The sequence below is a fragment of the Paracoccidioides lutzii genome (genome assembly GCF_000150705.2).
Source record: "Paracoccidioides lutzii Pb01 unplaced genomic scaffold supercont2.22, whole genome shotgun sequence".
Lineage (NCBI taxonomy): Eukaryota > Fungi > Ascomycota > Eurotiomycetes > Onygenales > Ajellomycetaceae > Paracoccidioides > Paracoccidioides lutzii.
The window spans coordinates 126042-140971 of record NW_015440968.1 but is presented as its reverse complement, the minus strand read 5'-3'; the positions used below and the strand labels follow the sequence as shown (position 1 = coordinate 140971).

At 46.3% G+C, this 14930-nt stretch overlaps 2 protein-coding genes across 2 annotated transcripts; both read right to left on the bottom strand.

Annotated features, from left to right (window-relative positions):
- Positions 1-3033: 3033 nt before the first annotated feature.
- PAAG_07116 (DIL and Ankyrin domain-containing protein) lies at positions 3034-6056 on the bottom strand (the record flags this gene model as incomplete). Its single annotated transcript, XM_002790834.2, has 4 exons — positions 3034-4602; positions 4682-5086; positions 5212-5642; positions 5837-6056. 4 exons carry the CDS (start codon positions 6054-6056, stop codon positions 3034-3036), a joined length of 2625 nt encoding a protein of 874 aa, XP_002790880.2.
- Positions 6057-7167: 1111 nt separating this feature from the next.
- On the bottom strand, positions 7168-12413 carry PAAG_07115 (low temperature essential 1; the record flags this gene model as incomplete). The annotated part of the gene is made up of 3 exons (XM_002790833.2): positions 7168-7427; positions 7500-11938; positions 12037-12413. 3 exons carry the CDS (start codon positions 12411-12413, stop codon positions 7168-7170), a joined length of 5076 nt encoding a protein of 1691 aa, XP_002790879.1.
- Between the last annotated feature and the right edge of the window lie 2517 nt (positions 12414-14930).

Genomic DNA, 14930 nt, shown 5'->3' with positions numbered 1-14930 from the left:
GATCCTGCTTGAACGATCCGACTCTTCTGTTAAAGAGGGACTGCTGAGAGCTGGAGGTAAAGGAGCCCGTGGACATGTTGCGAGCTACGAGTCATAGCGCGTGTCAGAATTACCTCCCAGCCACTTCACCCAGATCCATGGAATAGCATGCATGGAATGAATTAATAGATACATGGATCTCCGGATGGACTATCTGTTTTGAGCAAGTTATCAGCTGGCCAGGCTCGGTAACCGAGGTGCTTAAATCTTCAAATCTTAGTCGGTATACATCCGCTTTCTGGCAACAATGGACCCAAGAAAGGTTGGATCCAATGACAATTGTGTTCTTCATACGGTTCAAATCCTGCCTGATAACTTACGCGGTGACTTCAACCACTCCCACGCTCCCGAGCCACAATTAGCTTTTTGCACAATCACGGCACTTAAACACAGCCGTGTCAAAAAAGTTTAGCACATTTCTCCTATGATTTCCTTTCTACTATCCCCTTCCTTAATTACGCTTTCTCCTCCGCACTCCGTCCGGAGGAGGGAGCAACTTGAAAAGATAAAAGGGGAAGAATAAAAATAAAAATCAAATAATGGGGGACAAACTTGCATAAGCAATCAATCAACCCAGCCGCACGACTATGACACAGCCACATACCCTCTCCCGTCTAATCAATGCAAACAAATAACTCGAACCTCTAGTCCCCGCAGTTCATGCCCAAACCGGCAACTCGGGCGTCAAGACAACGATTGTGTCTGCATTCCAGTCTAGCCCGTTTCATATGCACAACTTTCCCATCTGGTAAAGATTGCGGCTGGGCAACCAGTATGGTGGCGGATTATCAGCCATCGCTGGTCTGGACACACTGAGCATTGCCCTGATTGGAATAGCCGATTCATCCCATCTTCCCAGTGTAGTGTACAGCCGCCCTTTGTGAAGTTCGGTTAAACGTTGCCAAGACCGGTGTCAGGTTTAGCGACAGGTGTAATGAGCGAGGAACGCGTAACCAACTTCGTGGACATTTAAATTCCTCTTCATCATGGATGGTGCTTCGTGCACCGCTCACCGAACCAGACCTTATATTCCCTGAAACGGGGGTGTTCAACAGCTACAACCTACTCCATATATCTCTAGGTCAAGCATGAAGGTCACGGAGGCAGGGTGGTTAATCCCTGATACACCTAGAGTTTTGCATGGTTCGGCTACCGGCTACCAAATCCAATTCCTGGAAACCTCCAGAGGTTCTATGATCCCATTACTTTAGTGACTTATTGTCGCGGGTGGCCATCACAAATGAAAAAATATCTGCAACAATCCTGGGTTCAATTGTGTATATATATATTATATTATTATATATAATTTTTTTTTCATCCACCTAACTTAAATTTTCCCCGTCCTAATGATTACCACTTTCTCATGTGAAATGGAATAGAATTAACTCCACAAAAGTGGAGAAGCCCTTTGGCTGGAAACGCGAACTGTCACACATCACCCATTTACATCGCGGGGCAAAAGAGATTGGAGTCACGGAAAGTGGTAGGCCGAGGCGGATCGAGTAACTTAATCAATCCAATAACCAATTCCGCTTTCCTTCCAAAATTGTCGAGAACTTTTTTTTCTCCTTGTCAGGAGACGAGGATCAAAAATAGCACGCCCTTTTCTGTCAGCCGGGTTTTCTGGTCGTTTATTAGCTTCTTTCAGCGCCTGTTCGGGTGACCAATTGGGTCAACTCCGGTTGGCTGAGCCCAACGAGCTCGTCAGTCCTTCGCCTCCACCAATATAATCCTCACATTTTTCCACCATCCATTAGCCATTCTTCCGTACATATGATATCAGGACCATTGAAAGCTATTGGTTCTTCCAGGAAATATGTTTTAAACTATGACCCAACTGTAGATTAACAGCTACAGCGACAACTATGGTGATGTTGAGACATGCAGCATTTGTGAACTTTGACCCTTAGGCTTCTAATTGTTTGTTGTTGACCTTTCTAAGAAAACATCACCGTGTCGGAACGAGACCTTTTTTTCTTTCCCTGACATTCGACAACATCCTACGGGAGAACACTGGTTCCGCCCTCGCGAAATCAACAGCGCGCTCTCTGGCTCCAGAATCGCTCTACATTTCCCTTCATGTAGCTGACCTCCCCGAGCCCGGAGGCCGTCAGATTAGATAACTATATCTCAGATGATTACGAATATCGCGTTTGTGCTTTCGTTCGGGGGGATCCACCCAGCTAGCTACGTTATATACGGGCTATCTAGATCAGAGGAGCATCACAACATTATTGTTGGACGTCTGAGTGGTTGCGGCTATGCTGTGTGCGGGACGCTAGTCCGTAATAGGACGTCTAGTCTTCCAATAACAACAACAACAACATTAATCAACTGGTCATGTGACTGAGCTAGGCCGAATCGGGATGAGAGGGAAACCTCCAGCAATTAATTTTTCAGGTGACCCACTCAGCCCTAAGAGACGGGGGCACGCGGCGGACTCCTTGGGGAAATTATAAGTGTATCATGGAATACATTCTCACTCTTGAAGGTATGTATGAACCTGAACCATATATAACTACTTCAAAGAGAGTTTTACAGTGGTTAAAGAATACATTCCAATCAGATTCACAAATCTGCATTTTATACTTGAAAAGAATATGAGAGTTTGCTACAGTGTAGCAAGAGAGTTATTCATGTATTAAAGGACTATCTATCTACAGTGACCAAGTAGAAATAACAAGCAGGAAGACAACAAGTGATGCATGCATGCCTGTTAGTGACACAAATGGTATAACTATTATTCAACAACATACATAGCTCCACAAAAGGTCCAGCGCGAAAGAAAAAAGAAAGAAAAACCAGAAGAAAATAATGAAGAAAAATACACCTTCATTTATCTTCATCTGACTGCTTGTTCCTTTTAACTCAAAAAAGAAAGGACCACTAAATAGGCGATTAATTGGCTACTCCAGACAGCAACCAAAGCCAAATCCTGTTGACATGAACCTCATCTCAAATTCCCACTCTCCTCATTCCAAAAAAACACAGAACTTAGCTCCTATCAAACTTGTTCAAAAACTCCGTCGGCACGGAGGGTATATACTTTCTCTCCCTCTCCCGATTCACACCCCCAAACCCAGCACCATAGCTTACAAGCATATCCGTGCTTGTCGGGAGTGAAAATGGGAGTGTCTTAGATGGATTCAGGAGGAGTGTTGAAGGGTCTGGTTTTCGGGGGGGGGAGAAAAGAGACGGTGTGGATGAACGGCTTGGTTGGATGATGGTGGTTAAGGAGGATCCATTGTTATGAGATGGACGTGGTGTAGATGGTGGTTCTTTTTCCCCGGTGGATGTGGTTGGTGGTGGATTTTCGGGTTCACGGTTATTGTTCGTGGTGGCCGACTCCGGAGCACATGCGCCTTTCGAGTCTGTGGCAGGAGAAGAGCCGTTTTCTTCCTGTTTTAGTATAGGAGTTTGTGGGTGGTAGATTTGGTCGAGACGGGATGGGTCATTTTGTAACTCGACAAGGAACTTCATTGCGGCTTTGGAGAGGCCCTTTTCTCCCACTTCGGGCCGGTAGTGTTTCACGGCATGTAAGAGTTGGCTCGGGGTGAGTTGCTGGAGTTGCTGAAGGGTCGCGATTAGGGATTCGGAGTCATCGCCTAATGAGGAGAAACATTGAAGCCACTGGAGCAGCTGTATAACGGGGGCTAGGTATTTGCGAGCAGAATCTACCGTGATGTCACCGGTGCATGACGTTGAGCCGTTCTCGTAATGTTCCGGCTGCCGGTTATTGTTGCGTGCCCAGTCTTCTAGTGCAGAGACATTCATACGAATCTGCATCGCCTTTGTTCGGGCTAGATACCGTTTAGTGGTCATAATGCGGTTGAAGAGCTCTGCACCTAACCAATAAAAAAGCTGCGCTAGAACCTGCGTCGTAATGATAGAGTGCACGTCGTACAAATCTAATACGAACAACGTTGACGAAAGTAACGACGTGATATTTCGAGGCGACACCTGCGCCCTCCGTTTAGGTGACGGAGGGCGATACCTCTTTTCCAGTGGCTCAGGTTTTACCTTTGTCTTTGAACGAAATAGTTTCCATTCGTTCTGGAAATGGACATCTTCAAATCCAGGAATAGTCTCGTGGTCCAGCATGGCTGTATCCAGAACCTTATCCATGCGTCGCTCAGCGTCCCGGATGATAAGAATGAAGATCTCGTGTATTAGTTCAGCAAGATGGAGTTGAAATTCAACTGTGGCTTGCACCAAGTCACCATCTTTCTTCAGATAATGCAGGAGAAGGGTTGCGTTAGATATCCAAAAAGCCAAAATGGTCATATCCCACTGGTGCTTCTCCACCACCTCATTAATCCGCTCAGTCGCCGAAATGAGCAGTTTAGCCAACAGCTCCTGGCTCGAATGGTAATGTGCGTATCTTGCGCTGAGGAAAAGGAGGTTGGCTGGGACGGGTTTTTGCGAAGGTGATCGCTGCGGCGTCATGTTCGTAATAACGATATCCAGAATATTTTCAAGTTCGCTCTCTTGGAAGACAAACATCTGATCATTAAGACATCGATCCCACACAAATTCCTGCTGATCCTCGAAATCATCTGGAGACTACCATTGGGCGAATAGATGTCAGTTAATGAGATGTCCCTACAATTCTCATTCAATGGGAGTAATTGTTAGAACATACATCAAGCTTCTCGTCAAGTCCCAAACTCGACAAGTCAACTTCCAAATTTATTGCACTCTCCTCCATAATCATCCTCCTTTTCATTTCATTCTCAGCCATCTCTTCCTCAAACCTGTTATGCGAAAATCCAGAGTCATAGAAGTCACCCACAGCTGCCGCTGCACCAAAATTATACCCATTCTCATTTAGATATTTCGAAATGTCGGTCCCGGGCTGTACGAAATCGAACGCCGTCCCACCGGAGGATGACTTGATATCAGGTGAAGCGCCATGATCAAGCAGAATTTTCGCAATCGTTTTGTGTCGGTTCGTCATTGCCCACATGAGCGCGCTCCATTGATTTCGGTCTTGCTTGTCGACATAGGCACCCGCCTCAAGAAGGGCAGAAACTACCTCGTGGTGTCCCTACAATTTATTAGGGAAAGAAAATAAAAATATTACCGTGGTCAGCCCCATATCAAACTGTGATGAAATAAATAGAAGGCCCGCGCATTCCATCCCCTAAGGATAAAAAGGGGTTTGTGACCTACAAAACAACTAGCGTATATCAGTGGCACCGTCCCCTCCTCATCCGGAGTGTTGACATCGACATATTCCCTCGCTTTTCCCTTCACTAGCTTTCGCACCCGTTCTACATCACCATTGCTGGCTGCCATATTCAAGCTCTTTTGTAAAACTTCCCGTTTTTCGCTATTTGACATATTCTCGTCTGCGGCGATATCATCCTCATCCATACCGACGAATTCCACCTCCCTATGCGCAGCCTGGGCTGCCAACATTTCTATCAATCTCGCGTCAGAATCCTCCATGCGCGCAGTAGAATTATCTTCTCGATCAAGGTAGTAACTATTTGTGTATTGGGAGCGAATGCTAGGTTCTTCATCGTGGCTTTCGTCATCGAGCGCAAGGTTGAAGGATAGCGGTCTCGCAGGCACTGGGGTAGTAAGGAACTGGGATTGGCCTAGTCATCTTCTTGTCAACAATTTCATCCAAAATTTTCAAGAATGAAATCAGGAAGATAAAGCAAGTCATGAGATAGCGTCCCGCCACAGTCCCCAAACCGTCCCTAGGTAGAGCAGATCAAGTATCATATTCCTTCCTTCACCTTCCCTTTTTCCCAGCAACAAGATAAAGATAGCAAAATCAAGCACGCACCTTGCCACGCATCATACATCTCCGTCTCCGCCGGAAACGTCAGCACAGACCTTCTATCATCCAGCGATGTGGGTAGATCATCTGGTAGCTGTCTTGGCTTATGAGCAATATCCTCCTCCTCCCCCTCCTTATCAACACTGTAACTGTTCATCCCCGCATTTTTATTCTTAATACCGAAATCGAAGCCCTCCTCTCTCGGGCGTGGCTCACTACCGTCCATGGTGTTTGCGGTCAATGATATATGCATATATATTTTATGTACAAGGCGACACTAGCAACGGCGACTAGCTGGCTAGGTCGTTCGTCGAAAGGGTATATGCATTCAATCAAACTCCGGATGTACTAGCAGTGGTCAGCCCAACTTCGTTGGTTTGGGGGTCCATGAGGGCCAGGGACCTTTGGGGGGAATAAGCGGGGACCGAGCGAGGGGCAACCGATGAGGATTTGCTTTTGGGAATTATTGATTGCTAAGTTGGGACGGTAGAATGGGATGGTTAAGAGAGTATTTTCCCGTCGTTGTTTGTATTTTGGATGTGCATCCGAGTGAAGCGGAGGGCAAAGATTAGGTAACCAATGGATATGTGGTGGAATGAGGTTAAGAGAAGGTTTGGATGTTGTGGTTTTGGGAACCCGGCAAGCTTACAGAAGCCAAGTTCCACCCCACACAAAGGCAACCACACGTGTTTGACGTCTAATATCTACGATCAAAATATACTTTTGGCTCTATTTATGTATTTGTGTATCTGATCGAGAGATATTGTATGCTTTACCTTGATTTATGTGACTGGATAATGTGGAGCGCTGCTCGCAAGAATCATATATGAATCTCCCTGAAACTGTATTATTCCATGCCATAACCCTGATAAAGGGCGGGAAAACTCCATATATTATCTATCCCGTAGCAAGTAGCCAAACAATAGTATGCAAGAATTTCTGACAAACATTACAATAAAAACTCCTGGTACCCCGCCCAGAAAAGAGGAAGGACAAGCACACACACACACACACACACACACACACGAATGACAGCTAGCCAGCTGGAAATAGAGCAGGGAAATAAAAAGAGAAATTAAGGCTCGTAAGAAAATACTGAACGCTATGAGGAGAAACAGAGATCATGATGCCCATAATAATCATACAACGCTTATCAAGACAGACCAATAGTAAAACAAATAGATCGTAATCCGCCATTAGATAAGGCTAAGGTTAAAGGAAACTCGTTTCGGCAAAATCATAAACGAAATATGAGACTAGGACGAAAGCCCTTCTATTAAACCAAAGAAATTAAACAATAAAATAAGAAAATAGGAAGAAAAATCGCCCGTATCTGCCTACTGAGAATGCTCAAGGCTTTTGCTCAGAGCCACGATCTTCTCATCAGACAGCGCAGATATCCAAAGACAGCGCTCGATGATACCATGGGCAGGCTCGAAAGTATACTTCGTACTAGCATCAATGAGGCGAAGCAGGCTTTTCACAATCGTCGCTGCAGTGCGATACCGCTCAAAGTTCACGAGGGGCTCACCATCCCGCGTGCTCGCTATCTGGGCAGGCTTTTGGGAGTTGTAGGTTAGGTCTTGGACGTAGAGACCTAAATTTCAGATTAATATTCTTGGATTCTCAGGAAGCATGGCTTTGGGAAGGCATAGAAAACTGCACTCACCGATAAACGGAACACATCCGTCCTGCAAGTTAGTAGTTTCCATCTCTAACCGCAACTTATGGAAATTGCGAATCGGCTGGATCAGCAACTCCATATCCCTAAGCAACCCCTTCTCGCCGTCTGACACAAGCTCCCATGTCTTCGTCAGCCGCGTACAGTCAACTGAAGATAGGGCAATCGTAATCTGCAACATGGTCGAGTAATTCCGTAACCTCCGCGCGTGGACAGCTACATGGATGAGTTTGGTGATCGTCTGTGCTCTCTCGGCAATATTACTTGTCAGCACAACCTCCGACACCGCCCATTTCACCATTAGATTGAACCGGGCGACGACCAGATCGATACCCCTACGATCACTCTGGGAGAGATAATCTGCCCAATTTAGCGTTGACTGGGATGAGTGGCTCCATTTCATATCAACTAGATCCTTCCAGTCAACTTCGTTCAGTGCGGCTTTTTCAATAAGGGTAAACTGCTGGGCCAAAATCATGGATTCACAGCCTAGAACAAATGGTAAATGATGTGAGTTCGGTGATGCCATAGTCGAAGTTCCTTGGGTTGGTATCCGCGCTTGCGACGGCGTCTGGGCCTGTGAACTAAACAAAACATTGTTCGAAAAATGTTGCATATCCAATGTTCGCGGTGCCATCATACTGGGCAGATTTTTACAGTTGGGTGACAAGTCTGGGGTAATCGGTTGCCTTTGGAAAGAGAGGGGATCTAGAGGAGCAGCATAAGAAGATGTCGATCCGGGATGTTGCACGGTCATCGGTGGAGAAGGAGGGTGTGTCAACGGATGAGAAAGAACCCCTAGGCTCGGGAATTCCATATTTCTGCCACTAATCACACCTATCCCATATTGTCTGTCGACAACTTCATCTTTATCAATCACTGATATCTCCGAAGACAGTTCTGAGCAATAGCCATTGTCATTATCTTCATCACAGTCGACACAATCATTGCCATTTGCTTCCACAGTGTGTGGTCTCGGAATGGTTGAACCTTGGGGAATTCGCTTCATACTCTCTGTCTCTTCAACCATATCGATCGATGGATGTGAAGATTGTGGTTTTTCAACTGCTTGATTTTCATACGGGCCGGACAATGGCTGTGAGACTGGAATCAACTCCCTAAAATTTGGGCTTTTCATGGAGTCGTCATTCAAACCACGTTCAAGGAGTGGGATTGAGCAGTACGAATCCTCGGAGCCCATGAACGATTCAGCATATTGTCCGGTCATTGCAGACGATCTTCGATCTCTTGAATCCAACTGGGACGCAAGCGCAGCATCAGGTTCTGCAGTGTGCCGTTCTTGATAAAAATCTCCCTTGGGATCCTGGTTGTGGTTATCTATGCAGTTATCGACATAATTGGCGCCAATGTGGTGATGATCCTGACGGATGGCCGACGACGGCTTCTCCCATTTCCCTTCCAGCTTTAGCAGAGTCGATTCAATCCCTCCATCTTCGTCGTCTGGAATCTTGGAGAACCCTGCAACGGCAGCCTCAAATGACGCTCGTATTTGTTGCGAACGACGTTTTCCAACAAATGAGTAACTTGTTGGAAGGAGAACTTCCTCAGGATGATCGCGTTTTTCAATCGATGAAACTTCCTCGCCATAACCCCCATTCATATACAAGACGGATTCCCCCATTGATTCGGTATATGATGTCGTAGAGACAAAAGATTGAATAGTTCCAGCTTCTAAATCATGGACATTTTGTATTTTCCTAAGGTCCCCACCTGGACGACGGCGAAGCATTCGTGCAAGAGGTTTCTCCGGAGCTTCATGGGGAGATACAGAACGTGATGCGGATTCTCTTGTTGAACCAACCCTTGAATTTGCCCCACGTCGTATGATCCCACCGTGATAGGAAGCATACTTTCGAATTTTAGTCGATGAAGCTCTTACTGGAGTTTTTGACCCGCTGCGAGGTATAGAAGGTCTAACGTATTCTTCAGAGCACCGGAAATCTCGGGTTGTAGATATAGAATGATCCGAAGCATAATGTTGCAAGGACGGTCCAGGGACACTCACCAAAGTATCAATGGCTTCTTCAGGAGGTTGTAACGGCGTTTCTTGGGATTGTCGTGAACCATTGGAATTAGTGATAGCTTGCAGAGCCCCAGACATCATGGGGATCGGTGGGCGGGTATCATCCACTATAACAATTGACTTGCTCCCAGCTGAGAGCTGGCTATGTATCCTCTCTGGCCAGACCCCAAATTTATAGATATTTTCCGGGTTTAGCCTGTCCACAACCGGCTGCGGAGTTACTTTCTCTGATTCAATGTCAGAAACCTTAGGTACAACAGGTCCTAACTTCCGTGATTCTTGCATAGTAAAATGGCGATAGCTCTGGAGGGCATCGTCACACAAAATGTCAATCCGTGGAGTGACTCTAGCATCGGGACCTGACCGTTTCTCCCTGTACGCATCTGATCCGACCCCGACGTTGAGGGGAAGTGCAGAGGTTTTACCCCTCAATGGGGCCATGGGATTTGGGCTCGTTGCCTGCGGGCTGCTTGAAGAATTGCTACTATGCCTATTTTGCAGAGCTCGACGAATATTTCCAATGAAGGTTTTCATAGCTGGTGGGTTCTTGGAAGAATTCCCCCCCTTCCCTGTCGTCTCTGTTTGCAAGATATCAAAGTGCGCTGCTTCCATCGTCGGCGACGGGGGTGCGATTGTGGGCACAGATGGGTCAATTGGCGCATAGGCATTGCCTCGAATGATATTTTCCGTCTGAGGCAACGCTTGTACGAGGGACTTTCTCTGAGTGTCAAGGTTTAGTGCTGGTAAGGGTGCTCTATCATCCCGAACCGAATCTGAAAAACTTCCACTCCGTTTATGGGAATGAGCCGGTCGACGCCATACAGGGATCATGGGTGCCGATGACAAAGGAGCAGGAGATGCAGGAGAAGTTCGTGGTGAAGTCGTTACCAAAACGAGATATGGCCCCTTCGGACGGGTAGAGTGGACAGATTCCCTTTTTGGGACTTTGGAGGGAAGTGAACATGAAACTGCTTGAATGCTTTTTACACTATCTGCTGATGGCGGTAGATCTTGTCCGGATGCTGTCGATATATTGCGTACATGAGACTGGGAAGAACGGATGTCTTTCGCCTTGGGCTGAATGGTCCCGGGTGGAGGAACGGCAATGTGTAAGGAAACTTCTTCAGATTGCGATTCAACGGCCCGCAAAGAGGAGGGGATACCGCTTAAGCAACTTAGGCGAGCATCTCTGGATCCTGCAACACCTCCCGGAAGGACTTTCTCATCAGAGTGGGTGTCACTGGGGAAATTTGGCAAGTCCCAGTAGAGAGCGCATCTTCCATTCCAGCACCGTTTTAAATCAAGAAGGATTTTCAGGTCACTTGCGCTGTTGTTGCTGCAATTTTTCACATTCTCATGTATTTGGTTGAGTTTTTGGCAAAATTGAACTCGAAGGTCGCGATTGATAACAAAATCGTCGACAAAGTAATTAAGAATCCAGTGCCTTAGTGCTGCAAATGTTCGAATTCGGATAATCCTCCCGTCATCTTCTGGTCTATTAATTGCCCATTCAAGCCTTGCTAACAAAAGGGAGAGCAGGTTACTTGGGGAGAGGTAGGTGCGGAACGTTAGGAAAAAGTCAGAAACCAATTCGTAGTCCATAAATGAGTCCGATGAAATTTGTGCAACTATCCGAGCTGGAGTTGCGGCGGATATTTCGTTCGAACCTTTAACATAGCGGACAACTGACGGGTCATCCATAACGCCAACAAGAAAATTAAAAATTGAAGGTTCGATTGGCTCTCTCAGTTTGTAAAACACAGATGCCTGAGCTGGTAGCGATGTGGGTATTTCAAACAAAACCCGAGATCGGGTATATTTTGATGACACATCCGGAAATGGCTGAGAAGGCTCTAAGGCTTGGTTTAAATGTGAGAGGTTCAGCGTCATATCAAAGTCATTTGCCGTCAATGAAGATGATCGAATGTTGCCACATACAGACGTCCTGGTATAAGCGGAACTGCGTAAGGTCGGATTTCCTTCTGACGTAAATCGAAACCCTCCGAGGCGGAAGTGGGGAATTGGAACTTCAATGGCTGGAAACGGAGGTTCACCAGATTTAGGACGGTCCGATTCATGCCGTTCAATCACAACTCGCAGTTCTTTGCGAGTCTGTTTAGAATCAGATGTCGGAATTTCATCCAGAGAATGCCGCGTTGACCCTTGGTCGTCCGAAATCGTTGACGTATCATATGTGCTTTTGTTGCTGTTCTCCCGGACAAGGTGGGGTCTAAGCTCTGACAATTGGGAGTTCGACCACATACTATGTCTAGCCAATCTGGGCTCATCGTCCTGGTGGGCCTCTGAACACAAGTATTGTTTGGAGCGTGCGGTGGCGGTTTTCACGAATGGCAGGTCCTGCATTTTGTTTCGGTTCGTGGGTCTATAGTTATCCATAAATATTGTTGTTGGGAACATCAATTTGTAAGCTTAGATAAAGCTTCGGACAGGACGCGCGTGAATTCATATCATTTAACATACCTCAAGTACATTTTCCCGTTGTGACCAACATTCCCAACCGTGAAGTTTCTTGCTTCTCTTCCTCCAAGCATTGCTTTTCCAATACTTTCTGGCGTGACGTCGATTGTGTTTGACCGCTTTAAGGCTCTTTGCCTCAATACATCACTGCTATTCTTCACACGGCGCAGTGAATTGGAACTTTTCTTTCCCTTTGAACTATGGCTTCTATTCAGCTTTTTCGCATCTAGTGACATGCTATGACTTCCTGGCTGTAGAGTGTGGTTCGACGGCTGTTTCGAGTGCAACTGATTGGCTGCCCGCCCTGTGAAAATCCAAGGCGGCTTGCCATCCGATTTTACGGGAGTCAAAGCTGTTCGTTCCGTGAAATGAGATTCCATTTTCATAGCTATATAGGTATCAGATCCGAGAGAAGGAATGAATCGAGGCCGCAAGTTTCTTTAAACTGGTAACCGAAAACTGAAATCGCGACGACTCTCACCCTGGGATGTTCGAATACAAACGCAGTGCTGAAAGGAGATGAGGAGGAAGGAGGAATCGTTCGCGTCGCGTCACATAACCGGACCAAACGATGAATGAATATATGTCTTGGAAGTCGAAGTTATGAGAAGGACAAAACCGGTATTGGTATCGAAGCTGTCAACAACAACAACAACAACAACAATGAAAATGGGGGGAGGGAACAATTCTAAGCTACGAAAGTCGAGGGAACACAAGCGGCCATGGGAGCCAAAGAAAACACTAAAGAAATAAAGATGGACAGCAAAACCAAGGTCAACAACTGCCACGGTCAAGCTCCCCGGCGAATCATTATAGCTCAGGTCCGTGTATCAAGTTCGACTTCAAGCCTACTCTCCGCTCACTTTGCGTGACCTGGGGTACAACCAGAGTCTGATTTCCGAACAATGCTAGGGCCAAAGCAAGGCAAGAAACCTGCCACAAACAGGGCTCACTGTACCACGGATTTGCGACTTGGTTTTCCCGATGCGAGGTGTTCCTGGGTTGGCCCCCCTCTTGTTCCTGAAATGGGAATATCAAGGAACGGATGGGTGAAACGCGGGAAAAGCGCGTCCTCAGAGGGAAGGAATCCAAACAAAATGGTGGAAGAAGACGTGCAATAGTTGAAGTTGGATTTGAGAAGTGAAAATGTCGAAGTAAAGCGGAGGTTATAAGAAAAAGCCCGACGGGATGTTGAGCCTTCGTTACGTTAATGAATGGAGCCGCCGAATGAAACAAGCGGACTTCAGAAGGTCTGGGCCAGGAGTGAGATATGAGAAGTACTCGACCTATGGCCTCGTGTTGATGATGAGAGGTGAGTTTCGATGGCTGGGCTGAGACGGGACGATGTTGTTCATTTGTTCTGGACTGGGAGGATTGCTGCTGCTTGAGGGGGGATGCTTGCCGGGCTAGTCAGGAATCGACTTAGCCGTACCGACGGTAAATGCATGACCGTACTCCGTTACCTATAATTCCACCGAGCATCCGACTCCCAGGCAGGACATAACTTGATTCTTGTTACTATTATTTACAGAGTCCTGCCCGTTTACTGGCGCCTGTGGGCACCCCAAGAAGGAAAATGCGCTCGAATTTGCTAGCGTTCTGGTCAGACGACGCAAAAAGTCACTAGATACGGTGGTGTTCAACAAATAGGAACAAGGAATACAACGGAGCACATACAAACTAATTACGCATCCTGTCCATGACACCTTGATATCTCGGAGTTCATGGATCTCTGCAAAGAAAGCCACATAAACCCACACAATCCCCGCAATCCACACCGAGCCAAGGCGGTAAACATGCTCTACGCATCGTACAAGCATTCAACCTATTTACATACATAAACATGGAAGTTCTGTGCGTATTCATACGCATATAGTGATACAGAACGTGGGGCTGCCCATAGAAAATCAGCAATCAATTTTGTCCGGAAACAGCACAGCCAGGCTGAGCCAGCCATCTGCCATAGTAGGTCCGCCCCCCTGTCAGATCAGAAGTGGTGCGATTAACTTCTCACTCCCTGCTAATGATTGACTCGCTTGCTGATAATAATGTGGAAATTACGGGCAAACCAAAGCTTCTCATTGGGATGTTTTCTCATATCCCAGAATAGATCTCCATTGTCAATTCTGATTGAAGCCAGTGCAACCGATAATCCCACGCTGTTTATCGGGAAGAGCAGTCACATTGTTCACAGCTCCTCTCTCAAAAATCGGTCCCCGGATAGCGACATCATAGATTGTGCGGAGGCAGTTTGGATCCATTATTTGCCGTCCCTTGCCACTCATCACATCGTCACAGTTATTATCCTGTTCAAAAGAAGAAGAAGAAGAAAAACTAAAAAATATTGAAAGGAGTCCATCCATATGTCATGATAAATTATATGATGGAACCGTGTCTCATATTTCCATCGTATTGTGGCAATTTCTTTTTTTCTTTTTTCTTTTTTTTTTTTTTTTTTTTTTTTTTTTTTTGAGTGAGCTTGGGCACTTGCCAATTTCTAACACGGCTGATCCTGTTCCGATAGACTGGGTATACTAAAATAATGCCCAACGGAATCATACCAAGATTAGCGGGTGCTGGCGCCTCCGGGGTCCCGGGCCATACTGCGAAACTTAATAAACTCTTGAATCTCCAACAATTCATGCTGATGCGCTAGCAAAAGTGGAGTTTGTTTTCACCGTGAACTTTGCTTTTATGGATTTTCGCTACGGCTCAGCTTTGGGGATTTCGCCGCGGATGGTTACTCCCGAATAACAATGGGCGTATGGAGTAACTGCGAGTACGAGATTGTGTGGAGAGGAAGTGCAGAGGATTCCTATATGGAGGAATCATCTCGTTTCTTGATATTGAGTTTGCCAGGATACTTACTTGCCGTTCAGCAAAACCCAACTATTGGA